Below are 27,918 nucleotides of genomic sequence, written 5' to 3' on the forward strand. Positions count from 1 at the left end.
ATGTTGGTACTGTACGAATTACACATCTTATAAGGAAAAAGCAAATTACTTACAAGGAAAATAGAACAATAGCTGCACTAATCTACTGTAAAATACTATTTTATATTACATCACATGCACAATCATAAGAAAAACAATTTAAAATAAAACATACCTTTCAGCCGTCAGTTAAGAAATTTATTTTTGAATAAACACTTTTACAGCCATCCTGTGTTACATTGAAATGTACTAAAATCTCAGCCAGCATCATCTCGTCCAAAGGTAGTTGCAAGTTTTTAAGTTCTGTGATGATACATTGAATCAAATGGTCTAGTTTCAACCTATTAAACTTAATGTAATACATCGCAGTCTTAATACCGTGTAGATTTTGTTTCAATACATGTAAAAATTCTTCATTGCATCTCTTAATGAACCCTTTGGTAACAATATCACAGTTGTAAATTAAAATTATTGTCATTCTTTTGCCTAAGTCTTTGCTTTTGTCTATTATTTCTTCTATATGTTTTTTTATATTTTTGTCCTTGATTGTTAGATCGTCCACTACTACTAAGGAATTGTTACATACAGTCATACCAAATAAGTATTCTGGAGAGAAGTCATCAGCAAAACTTGGCATTGTAAAGTGGTAGACATTAGAAGATGATAAGATGTTCTCTAAAATCATAGATACTGCAAATGTTTTGCCCACTCCTGTACCACCATAGATAACCAATATTTTAGTCTTTTCATTTGTTTCTAAAGCTTTCAATATATTTTGGACAGCCTCCACCTGCCCATACAAATTTTTAGACAATTTGTGTTCAATCATATCCAAGTCTATCTCTTCTAAACATTTGTAGCCAATAATTTGATGCGTAATTATTGAAATGATTAATATTATTAAACTGATTATGCACCAATAAGCTTTAAGACCAAGTGATTTCTGATTTTGTTTCCGTTTCTGGTCTAGATTGATGTGATATCTTTTTACTTTGGTGTAAGTCAGTGATACTGGAGTTCTTGTTGCCCCGGTGAACTTTAGCATAGATGTATCACGGGAGTTCTGTTCGTCTTTGATAAAGTTGCTCAGAAATGTGACATTGTCCTCTTTTTCTTGCTTGACAACGCTTGACATTGTTGATGATGTGTCATAAAAATCCGGTTCTTGTTTGATAAAGTTCTTCAAGATGGACATCTTACTGTACTGCATTTCTCGTTCAAGAATGCTTGTCACTGTAGAAGAATCATCAAAATCTTTTTCTTTCTTGACAATGCTTAAGTCAATATCATTACAAGAAACGTCCATTTTAGACGCTGAGCTGCCGGTGACGTCTACATCCATGGGCTCGTATTCATCCATGGCGCGCTTATGTTTGTTGCCTATATAATGGTAAAAACTTTGGTTAGGTTTCTCGACCAAATTTCGTCATTATAACAAAAATTACAGTACAATTGATTTCTTAGGAATATTCTTATAAAATTTATGTAAACCGAACTGCAGTCCTGTACGTTTATAGGCTGTACTCTATAAAATCTAAATTTGAAGTTAAAAACAGTTTTGAAACACGCAAAGTTCTCGATGAACATGGAACTTTTAAATTACATATTTACCTGAGTTATCAATATATTATCACATAAAAACTTGTCGGTAATATTCACTACCAATGAACATTCGAAAAAATAATTTTATTTTTCTATAAAACAACAAAAAACCATGACAAATTACTAAACAAAATTGGTAACAAAATTTGAAAAACAAACGATACCACATAATTTTTTTTTAGCTTGTCTATGGTCTTTTGACAGATTTAGAATTATTTGTCGTAGTAGACAGAGACCGATATATACAGTATTCGCAAACAATAATGGCTGATTCTTTTTTTCTAACGCGGTTATAAAAATCCAAAAAGCGATACAACTTTAAGGACCCATTGTTAATTTATTTGTTTTGCTGCATTTTTAAGCTGATTGTCTCGTAGCCAATGCTCAATGAATAAAAGAAAGGACCCATTCGCCTTCGTATTATTTGAGTTCCGAGATAATATTAACTCATATAAATAGGATGAGTGATTCGCTCTGGATCTTTTGGAGGAAAAAGTGTCGTTTTTATTTTGACTTTCAATTATTTTGTGAAATCTAGTTTAAAGTGGAATAGGATAGTGCTATTGTGCCTTAATCGAAGATTAAAACGGGAAATTATACGAATCTCGAACTAAAATACCCGTATCGGCCCGTTCTAAAGAATCCCGAGTCAATCCAAACACGCCGCCTCAAATTGCCTATCCTCTTTGTGGCGGGCATATTTACAGAAACAATTAAACGAAGACATGCCTCAAAAAATAATGTACCAAGACTTGGCTGTATAGTGTAAAACCTTTGTCTTTTCTTTTATGGAAAGAAGAAAAAAAATCATATAGGTGATAAAAAATAGTATTAACTAGACATGGCAATAACGGCTGTTTGTCATAAATCCTAAATAATTTACAAACGCTTCCCAAATTAATTACTATTACTCTTATGAAAAATTTACTAAAATCTGGTTACAGTTTAATATTTCTTGAGCCTACTTACTTTTTTATTTTTAGAATTTAGGCGTATATCCATCCATTACAGTAAGCATTTTGAATAAAAAAAAGAAGTTCTAAATGTAACTTTTGCACACAAATATTTGACTTTTTGGGTAATAACATGTAATTCTCGACTCAAGGGCCCTGGCGACACCACGGCAACACATCAGCGTCCACAATCATGTTAATCTGTTATTTGTAGTTCAGTCAAATTAAATCTGCTACTGTTGTAAAACTGTTGTTGTTATTGACTATAATCGCTAACCAATACCAAACTAAATGGTTGTTTTGGCACCAGTTGTATTTAAATTTATTGATATTAGCTGCCTGTCTACATCAAATATTAAAATCAACATTATTCCAATTGCATAAAGCACAATATTGTAGTTTCAAATATGTGACGCATAAAAAAGATAATACATAAGAATAAAATATAAAATGAGAAAGAGAACTTATGTTGTACACTGAAATATTATAATCGTGAGATTTGCAAATCGTAACATCGTCCAATCATTTGAATATCGTCTCTCGTTTCTCTCTCATAGCTTTTGGTTATTGCATACTTGCTTGTTCGCGCGACTGAATTGCAATAGCAGAATAGCAGTATAGCAGCAGACTGTTGTTCGATGATGAATTATACATTGCGTAAGAATAATGCATTACATTAACTAATGTTGTAATAATGACCACTTCTAATAATAACCATTTATTTTCAACATTCACAATACAATATATATGTTTTAATTAATTTTTTTTTTTACTCACATTTAAATTTTAATTTTATTGTACAATAATTAGTCCCGCAGACTTCATTTTTCACCTAGGCTAGGGTTGGCTGGAAGAGATCTCTTCTAGAGATAAGCTCACCTTTGTATAATATGTCCTTTATAACTTGGGTTTCATGTATCTTTTCTTTGTGCAATAAAGAGTTATTATTATTATTACAATTTATAAGTGTTAGTAAAATGTACGTACTTATGCTAGTGTTAGTATTAAAATAATTAAGTATATTTCGATACCTCATAAGAGGTACCATATATTTTACCATATTAATTTTTGAACTTGTACTGTTTTTATTTTGTTTTTGTTTCTTTATTTTTTTTTCACAAAATTCGGGGAGTGTAATATTAGTAAATAAATATAGCTGTTTACAAAAATAACGGAAAATAAGCAAAAAATACTATTGGCGCAGTGTTCATTGGAGGTATTGATTTTTAGTATGTGGAGTACACGTGTTCGCTATAAATAATAATATTGTTAACCGACATGTCATCCCACATTTTTAATGAAAAATGTTGTTATTGTATGGCATTTATTATTAGACCAAGTTAGCCAACGTGTTCACAAACAAATGTCACATGAAAAAGTTTGCTACACCTAAATATAACGGAAATAACTCTTTATAGAGTAATAAAGCTTCCAAATTTTCAATTTCATCACTGTTTTAAGTTAAAGAAGTTCAGCTTTTGACTGGCAGAAACACCATCAAAACGACCGTTAAGCGATTGCATTATAAGATTTACCATGTATGAGCATTACTACACACCATTATTTGCGAACACGTTAACCATGTTAGTATCAGCAGACACGTTCACTGTGTATGACCCGCAGGGGAATTGATGTGTGGTATGATGCATAGAGCCTAATTTAAATGAACGAAAAATAAAATAAGAATATAACTCGAATGTGACCTTAAAAAAAAATTACAGGCATCTACGCTTTTGTCTCTGGTACGACTGTGTTTGACAGAGCGGCGAGGTGAGGTCATTGTGCTTGTGCTATGAATTAATTTTGGAACGTTATTTTTAAAATGTGTGATAATAATGATAGCCCAAAAAATAGTAGTTGTTATAAATCTACGCCTCCGACAAATAGGAAAGTGCGGAATCCTTTTGATAAAGCTTTGATTGATAGGCTACATAAGCCGATATGCAGGTAAATTACTTGTTTAATATGTCATCGAAGCTATATTGGTATTGTTTTTTCGCAATAAGGTTTTTGTGTGTTAAAGTCCGGGGATGTGCAAGATTTACAAGAAGAAGAGCAGCGGTTCGTTCCGCTGGGAAATAGACCAAGCTTGTAATCTGGTTCCTGCCGATATCGTCGCTTGCAACAGCCAATTCGAACCGTCCCCTGACCCCGCTTTGGAGAGAATCGCTGAAGAAGCAACAGAGAAGTGAGTTCATTATTAATATAATTTTAACACGTGTAGCTGGCGGTCGAGCTTGATGTGTGATACATACTACAATGACTAACAGGGTCGAGACTACCGCTTGACACTTAAGATTTAAATTCAAATCTATGCCGCTTACAATGTACTCCAAAACTAAAGTGACACTCTTGGTGTGCTATTGACTATACTAGTGTTTAATTTTAAAGATTTGTCTATTTTTAATTGTAATCTATTTTTGAAAGAGTCCTTGGGTCAGTATATCATGGATTTAAATTATTATGAGCCTCCAATCCTTTATTACAAGTTGTTTCGAGATTTCTTATTGAAAATTCCATTTTAAAATTTAAAGTGAGGGTCTATGCAGTCATTAGATATGGTATGGTAATTATTTAAATATATGTAGAATATCATCATGAAGTATTATTTAATATTCAAGTGGTAACCTGAAATATTCTTTAATATTTCACAATGATATATTCAAGTATTAAATAATAAAAATTGTCACCGAAATTGAGTACAACAGACTTACCTGAAAATTACTGAAATATATACTGACTGACGTATTACCGTACCGTACTAGTAGACCGACCACTGTATTTAATCAGCTGTATGATAATACATATACAGAAAGGAAGTTAATAAATAAGAACAAGTTAATTCCAAAGAATCGTAGCAGTGCGGATTATGTGTGTGTACGCCTGCCACGCTCCATGTACGGACGCAGACATTTGCATAATCATGAAAAGTGCCTGGGATAAACCAACGTTATGCAACGCGAGTGCATCGCAAGATTATGCGAATGTGTGTGTCAGTACATGAGACGCGGTGGGAGCTGGTTTATTGTCTGATGTCTGTACAAGAAGAACCTCGTGAGGTTTAAATACAAATTAAAAGTAATAAAGAAGTGCTAACAACTATATAAATCTAGGTTGCAATTCTGCAACTAATTAATAAAATTACGCAAGGTTCTAAATCTTAATTAAACTAGGTAAAACAAACATCGTTTTCTGATGATGCTGAGGCTGCATCCTTAACTCGCGCGCACACATGTTACGTTTGTATGGAGTTACCATATCTTGTGTGTCTAAGGGTCGTATTCTAGAACTCTATTCAGTGTCTTATTATACTTATATTGGTATCTTTCGTTGCATTGAAACGTCTTTTTGCTGTCTGCTAGGTAGATATTGTTACTATTAGGGTGGCTTCATTAAGGGAATGTGCAGCAATTCATCGCTATGACCAGCTGATGATCTATTGTGATCATTATTCATTATAATTTAGGGCTAAGTCTAAGAGCGCACTACGTCTGATTCGTATCAGGGGGTCTACTCTCGATCTCCGTCCGACATCCGTCCGAAACAATTACTGCCAAATAAGCAATCCTTGACCAAATGAAAAGACGCGTGATGCGAATGAAGCTTCATCTTGATACTTGTCTTTTAATTTTGTCGAATATTACTTATTTGACAGTAATAGTTTCGGACGGGTGTCAGACGGAGATCTAGAGTAGACCCTCAGTTCCGAATCCGAGAAATGACAGTCCGAAACTTAGAGCATAGTCCGAAATGTCACAGGCGTCCGGAGTGTCCTTTTTATCTCTAGGTGCACAAGCGACATCCGAAGTGGGTCTGGGTTTTCTAGATTTGTATAGTCTCGGTTTTGGAATGAATGCGAATCACATGCAGTGCGCAAATGCGCTAATAATGTTGAAAATTGAAGGATACTGGCTTGGATTGTTTTGATCACTTCAGCAGAGCTAGCACGACAGGGCGCGACTTGCGCGAGAGCGATATAAAGCGCGAAATGTCTGCGAGAATAGCAATAACAACACTTTATGTTGCTCTCGTGCTAGGCTAGCGGGTTAGGCTATTTGTTTGGCGAAAAAGTATTTTTTTTTAATAATATTAAGTGACGGGACGAAGAAGTCGTACGCCTGATGGTAATCAACACGCCTGCCCATAACAGTTACAGTGCCACTCAGAGCCTTAAATTGCAAAAATCTGAGGGGCACTACCACTGCGCCCGTCACCCTGAGACATAAGTTGACAAGTCCCATGTGCCTGTAATTTCGCCAGCACCCTTACCCCTTCAAAACCGGAACACAGTAATGCTGACATTACTGCTTGGCGGCAGAAATAGGTAAGATGGCAGTACTTCCCTGGACGAACTCTTTCATAAGGAGCTCTACTGCTACTAAAATATTATAAGTATTGTGCGACTATCAAGGGGCAGCATTGGGTAAGGAGTTGCAGAGGAGTTCCTGACAGAATATGGTTGGTTAGAGCCCTGGTCCGCGTTCTGTTACCATTTCAATCTAGTGCCAGTGCTTCTCTACAGTATTTAGCACTGTAGGAGTTAATCAGAGATAAATTAGACAACCTCAGTGGCTCAACAGTTGGCTGGCAGTTGCGCGCTAGATAATTATGTCACGAGCTGATTTCCTGGTAGCACCTATTTGGGAAATGTACTTTTCTGAATTGGTTGCGGTCAGGGTGACAAGGTAATTGTTGTGGTTGTCTGCCACATTAAAAAACCTTAACTTAGTTGAATGCTTTTTTCTCGTTTATTTGTTATATTTCATGACACCTACAGAAATATATATATAGGTTATATAGGTCTAGTATATATAGGTTACGAGCCCTGTACCCCATCTACGGTGGGGTCGGGCTCGGCCTGCGGCGTGTGGTCTGGTTCAGTTTACGGGGTGCGCTCATGCTCTTCGGTGGCACAGCAGCTTGATGAGGAGGTCGATTCCCGATTTGGGCCAATTTAAGAAACGAACATTTCTAAGTTGGTTTTGGTCTGAGTATTCTGGTTTATCGTTGTTTTGGTATTCATAGTACAGGAAATTCGGCAGTAGTTTGGTATTTTTTCCCCCTAAATACTTCTCTTTGGCATAGCTTTCAAGAAAATGTAATCTAACAGATATGTTTGAGATACAACAACGCTATAATAAGTAACTCATTTCCACTACATCGGGAAGTACGCCTTACATTTTTACAATTGTGAGATCTTGTACTCGTAATCTATTACGACTTCGTATATAATCACCTCCATACGAAGGCGTGCGGAAGCTTCGGGATTCGCCCTCCGCGGACCTCGACCTGCGGCCTCGGCGCTTTGGATTTTGATTTAAAAAAATTAAAATAACTCTTTAATCGTGGCCGCCATTAAAGAGCTATTTAAATTTTTTTATTTAAAAATTACAAAAATATATTATGACCACTAATTATTATCAAGCAATCTTAGAAATCTTTTCGTGCTAATTTTCAGTCCGAGCAAAGCAAGTTACGTAAATAAATTACGGCTATATCGAAAAAAACGCCATACTAATAAATTTTCAATTTTCAGCCGGATCGAAGCAAGTTTTTCTTCGGCCGCCATTTTGAAATCGCCATCTTGAATATTTTTAACCTAGGCAGTTGACCAGTGTTACCCTCTATGACATTCCTTCGAGCACCTCCTACCTATCTCTAATAGTTTCCGTGATAGGAGGCTTTGAAATTTGTATGGCGGCATTCTTGTTTACTTGAATTTCGAACATTTTTTACTTCCCGCGGAAATTCACCAGGTTGTATCTCATAAAAATGCACAAAAATTCCGCCCATGTATTATAGCATGTATTATTATAGTTTTTGCAGGCCGTTGATCACTCGTTTACATTTTCCACATTCAGGTCTTCTCATATTTGATTCTTTGCCTTGGAGCCTATCCGCGTACAACGGTATAAATATATTTTTTCCACCATATCGCCGCGTTCTATTTATATTAGCGAGTAAGAACTTGTAGCTTTATATATAAATTTGTACCCTTATATATATAATAATAACTTGTAGCTCTATATATATATAATATTGATGTGCTTTGGATAGCCTGCAATCACAAGGAAATGTTGAAACACAAACACATCAAAGTTTATTACTACCAAGTCATAAAATTTTCATAATTTTCCACCTGTTTCGGCATTATAGGTACTATTTCAGGCTTAATTACTGTGATTCAAAGAGGGTCTTCTTGGCCACCAGTTTCTGCCTCGCCTCCCGGTTCGGAGCTTGGTCCTTCCAGTCACTACTACCGAACTTCTTCAGGCCTTTCTGGACGCTATCGCTCCACCGGTACCTAGGCCGTCCGACGGGTCGACGTGCACTCGGTCGTCTTAAGTACGCTCTCTTCGAGGCAGGGGAACTCTCCTATTATGTCCACGTGACACGTTTCTTCAGCAATATTGGGTCCGGATTTCAGATATTCTATCTTCTACCTTTGGTTTATATCGTAGTTGTTTAGTGGATGTAATTATTATAATTTTTTTTTTCATTATTTCAGATTTTTCTCTCAAGAAATGGTAATGCCTAGTCCTCTCGAGTCTTCCAAGAAAGTGAAGCCCTTGCAAACCTCTACTGGCTCTAGTCTTTACATAAGTTTTGCCAAGGAAAGCGTCATCACAAGGGAAGGTGAGTATCTTGGTGGTACTGTTCGTTTTTTTCTTTGAAAAACTTTATTATTTATAAGAAAAACTAAAAAATTAACTCACCTTTTAATCGGTGTCCTTTTAGTCGGTTATTCAAAAACGTATGCCAGAACATAAGGCATCGTCGCGTGAAAGCTCATACGAGCTTCAAGGAGATCATAGGATCTGCCATACATTTGTGTAAATTATGGGTGCGTATGTTTGTTCGTGTATAAAACTTTATTTGACGTAACGATTAAAATCCAATTAGCACAACATAAGGTACAAATTAAAAGATTGCGTGTTTTTTGGTTGCAAATAAAAAGTAAATGTAAATAAAGGTAATAAAAACATCAAAGGTTCTATTACTTATTCATACTTGGAAGGTAAGAATCAAAACAATCTAAATCAAAATTACTACATTTCATAAGTAACAAAAATAAAATAATATAAGAAATTGTCACGGTTTGTTTTTTAAATTCGTTCTTGTGTGAAAAAAAAATTTGCATTGTATTGTGAGTCAGATATCACAATAGAGTTGGACTTTACTCTGCTGGTTGCATTGTGATACACATGGATATGACGCTGTAGTTTACAAGAAATGAGATTGTCTTATTCATAAAGATTGAAGTAGTTACTATATAAATACACGATCGAACTAGACTCTTCTGTATACATTTTAAGAGCTACTGGAGACCCCGCTGTATAAATTGTTAAATCCGTCAATCGATCGCATCGATCCATTACCAAACCAACCGATCGACGTCGATCGATAGGGAACACAGTAATAATGTGCTGTGTTCCGTATTGAAGAGATGGAAAGGCCAGTCATATAAGACATATATTATCTCAAGGGCGGCAACGCATTTGTCATATAAAGGATCTTTCATCAGGTGGATCGTCTTGACGATTTCCCAGATGAAATACTTTTTTATCTCTCTGGATTTTATTAAGTGTTTTCTTGTGATATTGTTTTTCTAATGGGGTAAATAAAGAAAGAGCAAAAAAAAATCTAAATGCACCGATAACAACTAAACACTACTTTAAACACACTTCATATACCCACCACCACAGACATATATGTCGGTGTCAACCACACACACACACACACACAGAGCACATACATAATGTGACCATACGTCCTGCATTGAGCGGGACGTCTCGCTTTTAGGTTTCGTGTCCTGTGGTCCCCAAAATACTTAAGACTGTCCCGCTTTTACAAAACAGAACACACGTAACAATACATTTTAAAGAATGGCGCAAATGAAAAATATGTAAAGCCAGCCAACCAGACATCGAGCACCAGACCAGGATTTTTTTTTATTCATTGAAATTAAAACAATTTCTAATTTATTCATTGAAACAATTTTAATTCTTTTTATTTTCTTTTATCATTAAACATTTTGTAACTATCATAAACATTTCTAGTCATGCATTTTATTTTTAAAACAATAATAACTTTACAGGCGTCCCGCTCTGAGGGAAAAGAAAATAATGGTCACGTTACACATATACAACCCAATCAAATCATACATAAACGCAATCATCAACAGTTTTTAATCATGTGTGTAAACCATTGACTTACAATTATATGGACGTCGGGTCCGCACTAAAAAGTGTCCGAACTAATAGGGCGTTAAAATCGTATACAGAGCGTCATTCACGCTTTAGTCTTCGTTTGTTCGACTGACAGCGAAGCAAGCACAATTAGACAGTACTGCGATGACATTACAATTTAAATTCAACGTTTTAGCTTTTTCATATTCCTTTACATGTCACTACGTTTAAATAGGTTGACTTGGGACATTTTTTTTCGTGGTTTTTGTATTAGACCCGTCGTCCATTTATTTGTGAACACATTTTTCTCCTTATTTTTCTGTCATACATTACCTTGTATTACTTTTGTTATGTAAAACGTGTAAAATATATTCGGGACAGGCTTAGCGTTTGTCGTACAGTTTTATTATAAAACTAGTAGGGCGCTAGTGTTCAACCACATCGTAAAATACTAATACGTAGGGCGCACTGTAAGTTTCCGGAACTGGCCACTTACATAAACATTATTTAAAAAGTAATTACAACATTTGAAAATGGTACTCTTTAGCTGTAGAATATAGTTTGTTTCATCTGACTGTCACTTGTTTTTACATTGTGGCGTCATTTTACAAATTGGTTGTCTACATCACCATGGATTTCACTCGTCAAAATTTTCGTAGTATGATTTTATACGACTTTAATTGTAATTTAAGAGCTCAGTGGAGCTTCACTCGGCTTCAAACTTCATTTGGGTGTGATAAAGCTGTGCTCTCGGTGGATCCCACACAATTTGACTGAGGCTCAAAAAACGGATCGCGTCACTTGGTGCAATGCCATGCTTACTAGATTAACGAGGAGGCGTCAAATTTTGTGTGGGACATAATAACAGATGACGAAACATGGATTTATAGTTACGATCCCAAAACAAAGCAGCAATCGAGCGTATGGGTCTTTCAAAATTAGCCGAAACCAAACAAAGTGGCGCGCGTGGAAGGTGCCTCTTAGCGGATGATTGCTTCTTTTTTAATAAAACTGGACACGTGGCTACTGTTGCTTTAGAGAATCGTTGTACCGCGAATAGTGATTGGTGCACGACCATTTGTTTGCCGGAAGTTATTGACAAACTCCGTAAATAACCGTAAACGCCGTATCATCTTGCACCACCATAATGCCAGTTCTCATACGGCCAGACAGACAAATGAAATTTTGAAGGTAAACAACGTTGACCTTATGAGCCATCCCGCGTACAGTCCCGACCTGGCACCTTGTGGCTTTTATTTATTTCCAAAAATTAAGAACTAGTTACGCGGTCTACGATTTTCATCATCTGAAAAGGCTGTCGAAGAGTATGAAAAATATGTTTCAGAGATTGTCACGGAGGAGTGGCATAAACGTTTTAAAAATTGGTTCATTCGTATGAAAAAGTGCATTAATGCTAACGGAGAATATTTAGAGAAACAATAAATTAATTTCTGACCATTTATACTATTTTTTTATTCATTCCGGAAAATTATAGTGCACCCCACGTAAAAGAAGATCCCGTTTTCTTGTGAAAAGACACGCCTGTGTTTTAGCCGCATTAAACCTGACCTTTTCGCATCTCCCCATTCGGAAGCCGCTTCTCTTGAAATCTTGCGCGCAAAAGTGTTTTTCGCACGCTAGCGTGGAAAAGGATTTTGAAATTCGAACTTGACAGTGGACTATGGTGCACATAACTTTTTCTTTTCATAAAAAAAAGATAATGACACGTTCAACCACGCGATTTGTCGTACATTACTTATTTATGTAATTTATATCCGTTGGTAAATTTTATTCTTATTCTTGTTGACATTAAATTGACAATGACAACTAATTGTGTTTATTAAATTATTTTAATTTGTCGGAGGAATTCATCGCTCAAAATAAAAGTACAAGCAAGAATAAAAATTGAGTAGGTGTAAATTCAGAAAGCATCCGAAAATAAACTTTTTCTCTTAAATAAAACTGATGCTTTATAGTTCAATTGTTTTTCTTTCATCTACCATTTTCCTCGCTATAGTGGGGTGAAAAGTAGTTTTGCGTCTCGTGCTTTTAAACCCTCGCTACGCTCAGGAATCTATTTTTAAACCACTTTCTTCGCTCTTGGTTCAATCTTAGCTTAGTAACTTTGCGGCCTTGCATAGCAAATAACCATTTAATGCCTGATTTATTGCATTTTAGTTAATAAACTTAGATTCACCGTGAATAAGAAAGCATTGTTAATAGTCGTCAAAAAATTACATTGCATTTTATTAAACAAATTTTAAATATAAAGTTTCAGCTCAAACTGTTCTCACATTGCCGCCGGAGCTGCCTCCTGAAATCGAGAAAATACTGCAGCCCTTCTGCACTTTTACACAGGTGAATGAAACATTATTTCTATTCGTTCTAGGTAAGAGTTTGACCGCAATCTCGATTGATGGTATGTCACGACCAAGAACAAGAGAAAAGTGCACACCGACTTCCATTATAGTATAAATCTTCAAGAATTGAAGTTCTAGACGTATAATGACAATGTCGTTGTTAATTTTCCTCAAGAATAACTTTAGTTACGTGTCCTCTGTGTCAAACGGGTTCCAACTCTCGGTTTCAACGTACAATGTTAGTGACGCTATACATAAATTAATAACTTTTCTTCGATAGCTTGTTGAGAGCTTCTGGAAAAGGTGACCTTCAGACCCAGGATCTCCAACTCATTTACATTTCACAATCAATTACAGCCACAGGCAACGTCACTATGATTTTCTTACGGTTCACGGCGTCTAAGAAACAGTCACACCGACCGTGTAAAACGATTTTTGTTTCTGGAATATCAATATCATTTTCTAATTGGACGTAGCTAAACACACAATTTACACGACATAAACACGTAGTTAAACACGCACGTCACACTGTCACGCGTTAGTATAAAATTATAAAATAAATATTTAAACAAACATAAAAGTAACTAATTAATAAATCCAGTGAAGTTTAAATCGTGCATTATAACAGCGCTCGTGTTGAATATTTTTTCATGCAGTTAATTTTCCCGCCCTCCCTACGCAAACAATTGATAAAATAACACAAGCTCAACTAATCACAAATAATACCTTTAATAAATTATAACTTATTTATCAAAAAAAACCGGCCTCTAAAGTTGGTTTTTTTTGCAATATCAAGAGACGGAACGAATAAATCGTGCGCCGAATCGTTGCAGTGCCACTCAGAGCTTTAAATCGCAAAGATCTTGAGGGGCACTGCCACTGGGCCTGTCATCTTGAGACAGAAATTGACAAGTCCCATGTGCCTGTAATTTCACCAGTACCATTACCCTTCTAAATCGGAACGCAGTAATGCTAATATTACTGCTTGGCGGCAGAAATAGATAAGGTGACAGTACATCCCTGGACGAACTCTTTCACAACAAGCTCTAATGCTGCTAAAATTGTGGAATGCTCTATTTGCCAAGTTTTATATTGAAATCGGTTAACGGAAAGTGGGTGAAATCCAATAAACTAAGAATCTTCTATTTTTTGAAGTCGGTTAAAAATATACCTGACTGTTTTGCCTTTCTACGAGGCATTCTCAAGAGTTGTGGATTGTTTTTCGTCCGAGCGTCATTTATTTTCTTTTTTATAAAAGTAAATTGTAAAAGTTTTGGAAAGTATGCACTATATTTCTATCAATCACAACTTGCCGCTTTATACGTAGATGTCAAGTAATAATTATTCAGTTGCGTTATTTCCAGAACATTTTCGTGATTGCAGGAGCAGAATATCTCCGGCGAATATGAGATTACGGCGAACGGATCGCTGCGGCGGAAACTGTTCTTCGAGGAACACAGTGATATGGAGCACTATGACTCGGAGCAAACCGACGACGAGAATCACGCAGAACGCCCGCTTTCTAGCTACGAGGCGCATACGCCCATCGCCTTTAGTCCTGACCTTGTAAGTATGCTGTATATTAGCTGAAATTTATAGTCCCAATGCCGGTCTCCGTACACATATATGCAGGGGGGTTTCGGCCATAGTCTACCACCACGCTATGATGGTCTTGTATACTTGGCTATAATTGACAAGTATAATAATATTAAAAGTAGTTAGCCCATATAAAGTCACTGCCTCCACTCACGATGAGCAAGCAACGCGGATTGAAAACTTCATACACAACAATAAATTGCTTTGCAGATGTGTGCAGGTTTCCTCACGCTGTTTTCCTTCACTGAAATAATATAATTATGTATAATATAAGAAAAAGTCAAGGTGAGTTTCGGATTAAATTCCGCACACAAATTCCGAAAAATTCATAGGTGCAAGGCCGGATATGCAACCACGCATAACACCCTTTGCTTGATAGGTGGCATGAGAAACCATTAGTATATCACCGCGATTGACAAGTATCGAAAATAATCGAGTATATAACCAGAAATAGAGACGAAATAAGGGCCATATATTCCTGCTAACACATTAGCGATACAGCTCTTATAAATATCAACTCTCGTTTACACTGAAATATAGTCAGGCCAATTACTGACCTGTGTGTGCGTCTTCGTATATTCCAAAAAATATTCTGTATTTATTGTAATAAAGAATATATCTCTAACAATGCCGTGCTGTTCTATTCGGTGGTGTAGGAAAAACAGCAAACCATCTAATTACAAAACAAACGGAATCTCGTTTCATCGGTAATTAAATATTAAATATGTAATTTTGCAATTTTCGTCCATTATAGCAAAGCTCAAGTTAACTGGTCGATTGAAGTGAAACAGTTGACGACACCCGTCAATTGTTTCGAACTCGGGCTAGCCAATCGGAGCTCAGTTGTCACAGTAATGATATGGCAGAATAGTTTTCAAACAAATTAAATGACATTTCGTCTCTATTTCTGGCTTAGAGGATGGAAAAAAAATTAAAGAAAGGCGTTGCCCTAACTATGGAATGAACGTGCATACCTAAACAACAATTGAACGAACAAATGGCGGATTTCTTTAGTGTCGTACCATAATCTATCGATAAGTCATTATCGACATGCAAACATTTAATTGAAGCAGATCAATGTTCCATTTGGGAATATTTTAGGTTATATGGGAATATCCGGGAATGTCACATGAAATTTTGAATTTATTGTTTTGCGTTTACAAATACTCAAATATTTACACAGAAAAAATGTAATTTGAGAGTATAGAAAAAAGAGAAAACTTTGAAATATAACTTCTTTACGTTTCCAACCTCAAGATTAATATTCTCATAGAAAAATTTTGAAACAGATTCCAAATAGTGTAGGTTTTTTTGTATTTGTGCATTGGTATATAATTAATTATCAGTGACTGATTTAAGTGAATTTTTAATACTTCCGTTTAATTTTGGAAGTAAATGAAAGTAATAATATTATCAATAATAATATTATTATCATACGTTTATTTGCTTAAAACATGGTATAACAGGACATGTACCAAGAGACAGTGTTAGTATAAACATGTTTCGCATATATTAAATAGCATGCAAATGTCTGATTATACAATGGCAGTTGACTACTATTGGCCGAGCGCCTTTGATTTGTACAGAAAAATCAACACTTCTACGACCTGAGACAAGTAGTTACGAGCGACTGCAAGTTGTGACAAGCCACGTCAAACGAACACGTTAGCGCTCGCCTTCACTCGGTTAGCTAGGCGAGTGACACCGAACGATGGCAAGGCAAGGCAAGGCAAATAGGCTGTTTGTACGTTGGTGTTGGCCTTCACTCGGCAACGTTGGACCAATATAGTCATTGTATTGCTGGCTTTATGAAATAAGAATTTTTAGTAGTTAGAGTTGTCAGTGGGACAAAATTGGAAATGAGTGGATAATTTTGTTTTCAGGAACTGAGAATGCCTATAAATGAATTGTCTGTCATTGTCAATATTTTTGTCCATTTTATTACAATACATGCGAATAATTCATTAAAACACTTGGAAAAACATTTATTTTGACATTTGATGCACTTCCCTTTGACAACCGTATCATGTACCTCATGTACTGCGAAATGGACACGGTTGGCATTTATGATTACGTTACGTGTTTTCGATTCTCATGTTTGACACAGACAAGTGTAATGCTATCTCTTTTGGCTTAAGACGGCACGCAATAGTTAAACAAAGACAATAACATGCGTATGTTTTCAACGTCGAAGTGCATCATATACATGTAACGTCTGATTTATATATGTCAACATAACATGTCCTTTAGTTTCCATAGTCTAAAATTTCTGGTTATATACTCGATGTCGAAAATTAAATATCTTTCTTTCAGAAACCAGAAAATGCAGAAAAGCGAGTAAAGATTTCGATTCGACTGAAACGTAGTGATATTGTTTATGAAAATTAAATTATTTTATTTACATAACAATATCGATATAAATTCACGGTTAAGTAAAAAAACAAAATGGCAATTCAGTTAAAACCTCAGGTTTTAGCGATTGTTACACATAGGAAATAAAACTATTTTTACGGATTTAAATCGCGTACCTATATTTGTTTTTTCAAACAAACCAACGTTTCGAACCTTTTTTTTAAATAAGTGCGCATTTGACCTCCATCTCACCTTATGCAAAGTGATGATGGGGTCGATGATGTAGCATGCACACCTAAATCCTAAATAATGCCTATTCGCTCTCGCTTTGAAAAGGTCTAAGTTATAGCGTTCGGGGAATAAATCTGCAGGTAGGGAATCTTTACATGTCCCATGATCATGGTTGACTGTAAAGCATATCCGGAAAAATAGTTTCATTTCCTAACACGGGAATTCGTTAAACGAAGTAGTTGCAAGGATTCATGAATCTGGAATCAGTAAGAAATAGCATTTTATTGTGATGTCACAAACTTATGACGCCAACGAATTGGTCCAATTAGTCCTTTTGCCTTTTTAGCTGTCTCGCTTTTATTCCCCCGATACGATATGTCGAGTTTATTGTCTCGCTGTTATTCCCTGTACGTAGAATTGTTTAAGAATAGCGGAAAAGAAAATTTTAATGCAGTTGAAGTGATTAGTCATTTGATTAGGTGAGTAATTTAAACAATGAAAATATTTAAAATTATTCATTAAAAAAGAAAATATTTTATAATATTCAATATATATAATAAAAATATATAATAAAACTTTGTATTTTGTGAGTATTTTTACAAAAGAATGCTTATAGTCTAATGCTTATGAATATCAAATCACATAAATAACTTTTGAGCATTATTCAGTACTATTCGTTTTTGTTGTGATTGTACCATACCAAAGTCGATGTATAGCGAAACGGAAGTGTATATCAGAGACAAATTTCAATAAATTGAGATTGTGATAAACGTTTTGTTAATAACGAAAAACGCATTAATTTAAATTAAACCTTACGAGTACTTGTACCTGTTATCCTTTTTTTGTAGCAATAGATAGAAGGAAATTATAGAGTCTTTTATTAAGCACCATTTCATTCATTTATTTTGTAAGCAAAATAATTTAATAATTATCGTGAAACAAAATCGCAAACATATTTACTACCTACCTTTATGTAATTATTACGTAAGATTAATATATAAGATAAGTATGTAAGATTTTCTGTCTTTACAAAATATTATTTTATATATATATTGTATATTATTTTTATAAAATAATGGAATGTTATCGTCTCATTTATCATCAATTCTCACGATATTTTCCTTTATTGTAATTTGTTTTCTGAAGAAAAATGTTTACGATCACTGGTTCTTTGTTTACAGTTTTTCTAATATAGCAATACTTACTTAGTTGCAAGGAACTTGAGTTACTTAAGAGGGTCTAGTTCATAGACGTTGCGATAGCAGAGGTTACGACATTATAAAGTTATTTTTGAAAAACGATTAACGCACGAACACTCTCTCCCGTTGTTCACATAGACATGTTGTTATTAGTTTTGTATAAGAAATGTTATTGTACAGTCTGCACATAACATGTGTTTCATACATACATACATACATATATATTCTTCACGCCTTTTTCCCATCGGGGTAGGCAGAGACAACAGTCTTCTATTTGCTACGGTCCTGACACACGTCTTTCGCCTCATCAACACTCATCAATGCTTTCATACTCGCTCGTCGGTTAAAGGTAGTCTTGACCTGGCCCTTCTTTAGGATGGCCTCAATTTGGTCATGATAAGTTCTCCTTGGTCGGCCCATACTAACTTGCCCGCTCACACTCGCCTTATAAATGTTTCGTCACTCTTCTTTCATTCATTCTCTCTACATGTCCGAACCATCTAAGCATCCCTTTCTCTATCTTTGTCACTATATCTTCTTCGTGCCTGTTTAGACACTTTCTGGCTGCCCATGAAGGTGTGCAAGGCACCATTCACCTGATTCCCTGCGTTCACTCTTCTTTCAGTGTCGTAACTGCCTCCGTGGCCGAACGGTTATCATGCCGGACTGCCACGCAGAGGTGCCAGGTTCGATTCCCGGGTCGGGAGAAATATTTGTATGGCCTACGTTTGTTTCTCTCGTGACTTTGGGTGTAATATGTGGTTGTCTATGTGTGTGTCCTGGCACCCGCGACACAGGATTTCCCTAGTGCGGGGCTATGTTGAGTGTGTGCGTGCGTTATTATTAAAATGTCTCTTTCACATTTTCCATCACACGTAAGCATAGCACCCAAATACACAAACTCTTTCACTTGTTCCACTTTCTCTCCTTCAATTAATATCGTGCAATTCGTCATATCTTCCTCTCTTTCAAAAACCATTACTTTTGTCTTTCCCAAATTAATTTTCATTCCTTTCCTTTTAAGAGCACCATGCATAATATTTACCATCTCCTGCAACTCCTCTACTGACGACGCTAATACCACCTGGTCATCGGCGTATAGGAGGCACTTTTGAGTAAACCATTCATTCTCAGCCCACACGTACTCTCTTTGAAAACTTTTAAACAATTGTCCATAATTAGGTTGAACAGCCATGGCGATGCTACACATCCCTGTCTAACACGTTTCCCGATATCGAACCAGTCAGTGTAAGCACCATTTATTCTGACACAGGCACTGGAATCCTCATAGAGAGATTTCAGTGCCTGAACTAGACTGCCGTCCATCCCATACATAGACAATGTCGACCACAATTCTTTCTTTAACTCTCTGTCGTAGGCCTTCTCCAAGTCTATAAAAGCGCAATAGACTTTTTGTCTTTTAGCCAAGAGCTAGGTTATGTTTCCCAAGGAGAAGACCTGATTCATGCATCCCATTCCTCTTCTAAATCCCGCTTCCACGTCCCAAATTTTTTCTTCCGTTTCTTTCATCACTTTCTCAATCAATACCTTTGCGTATAATTTGCCGATAATGCTGAGAAGACTGATTCCGCGGTAATTTTTTCAGTCTTGCTGCGACCCTTTTCCCTTATACAATGGTATGATGACAGCCTTGCCCCAGTCTCCTGGCACTCGGCCGCTTGACCAACAAAGGTTGAAAAGGCGGTACAGGTGACTAGCGATCACATCCTGTCCAGCCCTCAGCATTTCAACAGCAATTCTGTCATGTCCCGCAGCTTTACCAGATTTCGTAGTATTCAATGCCTTCATAATCTCTTCCATGCGTATACTTTCATTTTGACTTCCGCTCGTCTCTATGGCGATCTGAGCCTGCATTTGTACATGTTCCTTCTCAAACAAACTTTCAAAATACTCCTTCCATCTCTTTAATACGCATTCTTTTCCTTTCACTATACTTCCATCGTGACCTCTGATTTTTTCCAGTTGCGAGGTTGTGATTTTGCCTCTAGCTGTTTTTAAGGACTTCCAAAACCATTTAATGTTGCTTTGAAAGCCATCAGATAATCTTCTGTCAAACTCGTCTTTCTGGCACTCTTTCTTCCTTCCCACATCATCTTTCGCTACATCTTTTATTCTTTTATACTCTTTCCTTGCCTCGTTTACATCCTCTTTCGTTGCATTTTGTATTCTTTCATTAGTTTTCATAGATAGCTTTCTTCTTATCAGACAGAACACTCCAGACATCTTTGTCCAAACAAACATTCCTCGTCTTCAGCTCTTTTTTCCTTTTGGATACTCCACACACACTTCAATCCTACATACTTCGTCTAGTCCATCAAACCTTTCAATCAGTTTATTAACATATTCATTTTTCATATCTGTCTTCTGCAAATTTTCAACTTTTATTCGTTCTAGCACACTAACAGGTTCCTTCACTCGATGCCGCCACCTTGTAAAAAGACCACCTATTCGGCTAACCACCAGAAAGTGGTCGGTGTCGATACCAACTCCGCGGTATGCTCGCGTGTCAAGCACCTTTTTTCCTAATCTTTCATCCACTATTACAAAATCTATCACACTCCTCAAACTTCCTTCTGCTCTTGTATACATGTGGATCTTTATGTTGAAACATGGTGTTTGTCACTAAAAGATTCCATTCCAAACATACTTCGAGCAGACACTTTCCATTATCGTTCACTCTTTCATCTCCAAACGTTCCAAGCACATTTTCATATCCATCACGCTTCACTCCTACCCATCCATTGAAATCTCCTAACATGATAATCCTTTCATTTCAAGATGTGTTTCATCATGACTAAAGTAGGGTATTTGACAAGTATAAAAAATGTACTTAAATTGGAGATAATATTCATGCGTCCGTACCAGGCATGTGCGCTGCGTCACCGTTGCCGACGATTTTTCCACGCCGCTACCGTCGCGTCGTTGGCCTTGACCGGAGTAAAACAGGCGTGCTGATTTGTTTTAATGTAATATCAGATTCTTTGTTATGTACGTTGTCGTTATACGGCTTAAACCAGTTATCTGATTTTTTTTACTGAAAATGACACTAGGAAAAGCGACAAAATTGCTTATGTAAAATGCAAATTTTAATAAAAGGTATTTCAATAAATAAATTTACAGTACAAATCTATAATCTACTATCGCGATTTAACTTACTGCCTTACTTTACCTTACCTTAGACATTTACTTCATACGTGTTTACTCTACGGCCATCCGTGTGTATATTCTATTAAAAAACAACATTTAACATAGTTTAGTAAAAAATAAAATGTGAATAATTTGTTACAAATTAACATCATCATGGTGTTTATAAGAAATATTCGTTGAAGTTTAATTTGCATTATTTCTAAGTCGCTTTTTTTGGGAAATAATTGTTTTTCCCAGTTTAGCGGCGATATATTTTTAAAGCTGATGTCCTTGTAGCCAAGAATAAAAAATAGTGATTTGAAAAATACATTAATTTCAGAGCCAAGATGTAGTAACAAAAGGTATGAAGCGTACATTTGGTACACCACTCAACAAACACGGTGCTGCCAAAACGTACCGCAACAAGATTCTGGACCACGTTGATTTGGGCGAGCCGTGTTTCAGTCCTATTGAGTTTCGGACAACGACTGGTTTTCATACTCCGAAGCGAGACCAAGATACTGCTACGTCATCGTCGCTTGCCTCTACTTCTATTTCGCCTGTTACGAAGACTTCTAGTGATGAAGAGGTGAGTTACTCATAAGTTTTTAGGGATTTAATCACCCAGCAAACTGCAATGAGAAAAGCGCTAAAACACGCGATGTACAGCCCTGATGCTCTAAAATACTTGATGCTCTTGCCGATCTTTTGATTCTGAGAGCCATTTTACGCATTGAACGGAAAAATGTTAAAGGAATTCCAGCTCATACGTTAAAGATTAAATTGGCTTAAAAGTTTCTTAAAACGTCATTCGCTAATGCTGCAATCATGAACTCTTATCAATATGAATTTTACAGTTCACAAGTTTACTTAAGTTAGGTTAAGTTGGTTAAAACCTCGTCTGGTGTTCGACGAGCCTTACATTTAGAGTCGGGGGATCGTTGTGTCTCTCTTCTCGGGGAGGGGTTGAGCTGGGCGCGGCCAGCCGCTGGTGGAGGCACGGACGAGCGAGAGCGTACCCACCTGCAGCGGAGAGGAGGAACACCCCGGGGGCTTCAGGGTTCAGCCCGATCCCACAAAACCTCGGCTCTGCCCCCGCAGGGCCGGGGTGGGATACACAGACATAATATGTACCTACATTTTGATGTACGCGGGACCCTATGAGGCTATTTTGATAATAAAGGGCTGATGATCTCTTTTTCGACGATCTCGATATCACATCTGCTAAAACTGTGGGCGCCAGATGAGAAGCTTCCGAGTTCGAGAATTTGGTTCTAGTATTAGTGCCTCGGAGTGAATTTCCTCGCTCTGGTAATTACAGGGAATTTCTTGGTTTGAGACCAGATAGTCTTACTGTCTGGCACATTATTATTACATTGATTTGGCCTCGTAGTAAACCTGGAGTCGTTTCACGTGCAAAATAGAATACAAAAATGCATGCAGATAAGGTAGAATTTACAATGTGTTCGGTTGAAATTTACAGTCTGTTGTAAATTGTACCTCATTGCAAAGCTTTTTATGTTCCATGTTAGACCATTCCAAAACTGATATCAGTCGGAATATTCCCTTTTAGGTCCCTGGCTTAGAATAGTTTACTGCCTAGTTTATAAACAGACGTTTCTAAGCAAAGGGGGATATCCCATAGCTGTTACGCTTTGGTAGCATGCATTTTACGACTTACGTACGTTACGTCTTGCTTAAAGTATTTTTGATATCGCCATAAAGAAAATCTTTTTCTGGCTTTGATGTTAGAAATGTACATCCACCATGAAGGCTTAAATAATGAATAAAAAATAAAATAGTACTAGCACTAGTAAAAGAAAAGCATGCCACCTGTAATGATATACATTTTTTATTATCTATTATCTTTCGTGTTGTCTGTTATTATATTAGAATGCCGGTAAAACTGGATTATTTTATAGTTAAACTACCGTCATTGTACGCTTTCTAAAAAACATTGTAATATATTTGTCCATGTGCTCATATAAGTGAGTTATTTTGAATTATTAGTGAGAATCGTACGCCTCATGGAAGAATGGCATAAGTGGAATTACGTCAAACATGTTTATTGCTCCACTAGATACAGAAAAATATAACCCCAACCTCTGCAATTGGAGATTAGATACAGAATAATCTCAGTACAGAGTACTAAAAAACCGACCTCAAAAGTACGTGAATTACATCTACTTGCCAAGTTTTATTGAAATCGGTTACCGGAAAGTGCGCAAACCCGGATTCATCCCCTAGTTCGCCACTACACGGAACTTGACACAGGAGATAATAAAAATCGGTTCTCACTGCTCAAAGTATATTGAGAGAGAAAAACGCCTTGAATTGGAGAATAGCAAAATCAACCATTATAATAATTGCTCCTTATAATATAATTTAGGCGATATTTATAAAAGTGAATCTTCATGCGTGAACAGCCACCCTTAGAGGTGGATGATTTTCTTTAAAATTAAATGGGACCACTATGGAGGTACCCTCTTTCCAACAAAAAGAATCATCAAAATCGGTTCACAAATACCAGAGTTATCGCGTGACATACATACAAAAAAATACAGTCGTTTTGAGAACTCCTTGTTTTAAGTCTGTTAAAAATATGAACGTTAGTTTGAAATAAAAGATAATTATTATCATTATTATACTCTACTTCATTAATACTGAAAGTTACATCAATCGTTTCTTATACACCGTGATATGTTGAGTGTGTGCGTTATTATTTTTATTATATTTTATACCATGCAAGAATATTTCAAATGTCTCTAAACCATAAATTAATTATATCCATTGAGTGTTATTTTAACAAAAAAATATCTTTTGTTGTTATATAAAATGAACTGGTATAGAATTAATAGATTTTTTAAAGTTATTGTTTGAAGATCTAGTTTATGTCAGTCAGATTTACATAAAACTTTTAGAATTATGATAATATGCGAAAGATTAAGAATTTAGTAACAAACCAAATACCATCTTAATTGCCTTTAGTTTCCGCTTCAGATCGCGTTACCGCTTGTAAATTGCCAAGCAATGCATGTTTTAATAGCCACAATCACACGGACCGCTTGCTACGGGATTCGTATAATATAAGAAATTAACATTATAATACAAATAGAATACTACTCATCGTCGCCTTAGAGTGGCAACCTCGCATGCGCGTTTTATATAAAAGAGTTCGTTCAGGGAAGTACTGCCACCTTACTTATTTGCCGCCAAGCAGTAATGTCAGCATTACTGTGTTCCGGTTTTGAAGGGTAAGGGAGCTGGTGAAATTACAGGCACATGGGACTTGGCAACTTACGTCTCAGGGTGACGGGCGCAGTGTCAGTGTCATGTTATGGACAGGCATGTCGCTTATCACAAGGAGCATGACTTATTCGTCCCGTCATTTGATATCATAAAAAAGATAGTTTTAACGAGAAATAATTCGGAATATCAAATTTAGATTGTTAGCGTTAAAATTATTTTCCTTATAACAGCTGCTTCATGTAAACGTGATTTTGATTATTCGTTTCAGAAAAACAATTTCACATCCCCCGAGTCGGAAGCGATGGCAACTTGCCTTGATTGCATAGAACCAAAGAGCGAAGAAAAGATAGGGCCATGCTTCTGCAAAAAGACACCAAACAAATTTATTCTCAAGCGAAGTGCGTCTCTAAAGGAATCCCCACCGAAAAGTCGAAAAGGTTCATTTTCCTTTGCTGAGAAACGAAGCCTTAGTATGTCAAGTTTGAATCGCAGTCGCTCCGTTCAGAAACTCGACTTCAGTATGGATATGAGCGTTGATGGGTCGTTCCATGATCACTCACATGGTAAGTTTTATTCTAAGTAATCCTACACATCTACATTTAATATACAAATGCCAATATAGCTATTTGTACAATAATGTGTGTATTACAGTACTAAGGGTGTTGGTGAACACGTTCAGCGCCAAGGCTCTCCGAGGCAAAAATCGTGGGAATCACATTTTTTTTACTTATATAGTTTCTATTGGTATTCGTGTGTGGAATTAATATTATGAACTGATAGAAATGATATAAATGTAGCTAAAGTATAATAAATATAAGCACTGAATATTTAATTAGTACAACAAAATAATAATTTATAAATTAAGTTTATTGTACTAAATTTGATCTCATTTAATAAATTGAGTAATTAAAAAAAAGGTATTTGAAACAATATATCTACCTTTTTTCTTTTATTGAACCATAACTTCAAAACTATCACAGATATTTATGTCCCAAAAACACTGAACGATTTGTGAGGGCCAGGGTTTTCAAACGCTCATACAAAATGTTCGAAACTATGTATACACTGAGGTACGCCGGCCAAAAGAGGCGAGCCTTATCTGTGTATTATAGTCAGGGATACACTGGCCTGCGACAAAAATATTGGGTGTATATCAAGGTATACACGTGGCGCTGAACGTGTGAAACGTGCTGTTGTCAACTTCATGTTTCAGCGTCTCAGGTCCTTGCAATTTAAAGCTCTGAGTGGCAATGAAACTATTATAGTATAGGAGTATATATAATAGTATAAGGCAATAATTGCTACGCTAGGCAATGCGAATTGACAATGGCGGTTTTGGATCGAGTACGTATACATACTTAATATGAAACAGCTGTAGAGCGCCTTGTGGAAAAGTTCATGCAGGGAAGTGCTGCTACCGTACCTATTTCTGCCGCCGAATAGTAGTGTGAGAGGTAGTGAAACACAGGTACAGGCACATGGGACTTGTCACTTATGTCTTAGGGTGACGGACGCAGTGGCAGTGCCCCTCAGATCTTTGTGACTCTGAGTAGTACTGCAACTATTATGGACAGGTGATTCGCTTACCATCAGGTGCACGTCTTGTTCATCTCGTCACTTAGTTAAAAAAAAGCTGTTTTTGTTTGGGAGATTTCACAAGAGTAAAAGTGATTCGTGTTGATGAATAAAGTCACCCCTTATAAATCTCGTAATCTTTTCAGGTCACCCTGTATATTTAATTATTTAATTAAATACAATAAATCTCGTTCTCTATCATGATGGATATACCTGTTAGTTCTTTTTAACAACAGTCATAGTAAGAAATCGGGTGCGTTGTCCACAGCTGAGTTATATGGCAACAACAACAATCAAATGTCTTCGACTGACAATCGTGTTTTCACCATAATGGAAAGAGATACCTAATTATTATATTTTGATTTACAGCCGACTCGGAATCCAGCCCTATAGAAGACAGGAACCTAAAAAGTGCTTCACCAGAGGACACGTGGTCTATCGTAGAAGAGACCAGCTTAGGAAAAGAATTACGCATCCCAAAAGACATACAGTCGTCTACAAAATTACATGCAAACATCCTTGAAGACACACCCGTAAAGAACAAATGCAAGAGTATAATACTGTCACGTGATATTACAAAAATTCGTGCGCCCGCATTGAGTCCTTTGAACATGTCTTTAGATAATAGTATAGAAAATGACAATCCACTAAGTTTAGAAGATAAGAAGATAGACTTTAACACCGTTGATCTCAAATTTTTGACTGATAATGTGTCGCATTTTGAATTTACTAGCAACACAACTAAAGTCGATAATAATAGCTCAACTAGTTTTAAGAGAGTTGACAGTGGTTTCAATGAAAATACATTTTACGCAAACGCTTCAAGCTATTACGAGAGTGCCATAAAGCCTTCAGAACTAACTGTAACTAATGTTTCTAAGTTGAACTCAAGTAAGACTGCCTTGAAAGAGATCTCTAATTTACCTTGGATGAGAGTCGATAGCGGTTTCAAAGACGAAACTTCAGCAGATAGTATGCATTTTTACTCTACCGATGAGAATTCGTTAAAGGCTGGTAATAATTTCCGTTTTTCCGAAGCACGTTTGGATCACAAAGAGAATGTGGCAACGGAAAACTTTGACAGATTCCTTGTTCAGGCCGGTGGTAAAAACGAAACGATGTCTATGTCTGATATTTTCTCCGACGACATGACATTCAACTGCAACTTTTCGTCGACTCCCTCCAAAAATAAAACTCGAAAATGCCTATGAGTGACTATGTTTTTGATAGAGTGCGTTTTTTATAAGACTTATGAATTTTAGATGCATTTACATAGGCTAGACTGTTTTGACGCTATATTGTAGGCAATTTTAAAGAATTATGTACGTTTGTTTTTTTTTAAATTAGGTATGTATGACTAAGTAGTTAATATTTTGCATGAAATTATTATTTTTATAACTTTTGACATTGACTTACAATTATATGGACGTCGGGTCCGCGCTAAAAAGTGTCCGCACTTGTAAGGCGCTAAATCCTATACAGAGCG

General features: G+C 36.3%; 2 protein-coding genes across 2 annotated transcripts; one reads left to right on the forward strand and one right to left on the reverse strand.

Moving 5' to 3' along the window:
• Positions 1-157: 157 nt before the first annotated feature.
• LOC113236659 lies at positions 158-1,522 on the reverse strand. The gene has a single exon (XM_026472819.1). The coding sequence runs from the start codon at positions 1,337-1,339 to the stop codon at positions 158-160; it is 1,182 nt and encodes a 393-aa protein (XP_026328604.1). The 5' UTR covers positions 1,340-1,522.
• A 2,834-nt stretch (positions 1,523-4,356) lies between these two features.
• LOC113236557 lies at positions 4,357-27,918 on the forward strand. The gene is made up of 8 exons (XM_026472691.1): positions 4,357-4,481; positions 4,558-4,722; positions 9,043-9,170; positions 12,996-13,081; positions 14,467-14,649; positions 21,949-22,197; positions 25,126-25,420; positions 26,802-27,918. Exons 1-8 carry the CDS (start codon positions 4,357-4,359, stop codon positions 27,641-27,643), a joined length of 2,073 nt encoding a protein of 690 aa, XP_026328476.1. The 3' UTR covers positions 27,644-27,918.

The sequence above is a fragment of the Hyposmocoma kahamanoa genome, unplaced genomic scaffold (genome assembly GCF_003589595.1).
Source record: "Hyposmocoma kahamanoa isolate Upper Pololo Valley unplaced genomic scaffold, ASM358959v1 92, whole genome shotgun sequence".
In the NCBI taxonomy this organism is placed as follows: domain Eukaryota; kingdom Metazoa; phylum Arthropoda; class Insecta; order Lepidoptera; family Cosmopterigidae; genus Hyposmocoma; species Hyposmocoma kahamanoa.

Coding starts and splice junctions, on each gene's coding strand:
- LOC113236659 (XM_026472819.1), bottom strand. CDS start 1,339: ATGGATGAATACGAGCCCATGGATGTAGACGTCACCGGCAGCTCAGCG.
- LOC113236557 (XM_026472691.1), top strand. CDS start 4,357: ATGTGTGATAATAATGATAGCCCAAAAAATAGTAGTTGTTATAAATCT. Junction 13,082..14,466: donor CCTTCTGCACTTTTACACAG/GTGAATGAAACA, acceptor TCGTGATTGCAG/GAGCAGAATATCTCCGGCGA. Junction 22,198..25,125: donor AGACTTCTAGTGATGAAGAG/GTGAGTTACTCA, acceptor TATTCGTTTCAG/AAAAACAATTTCACATCCCC.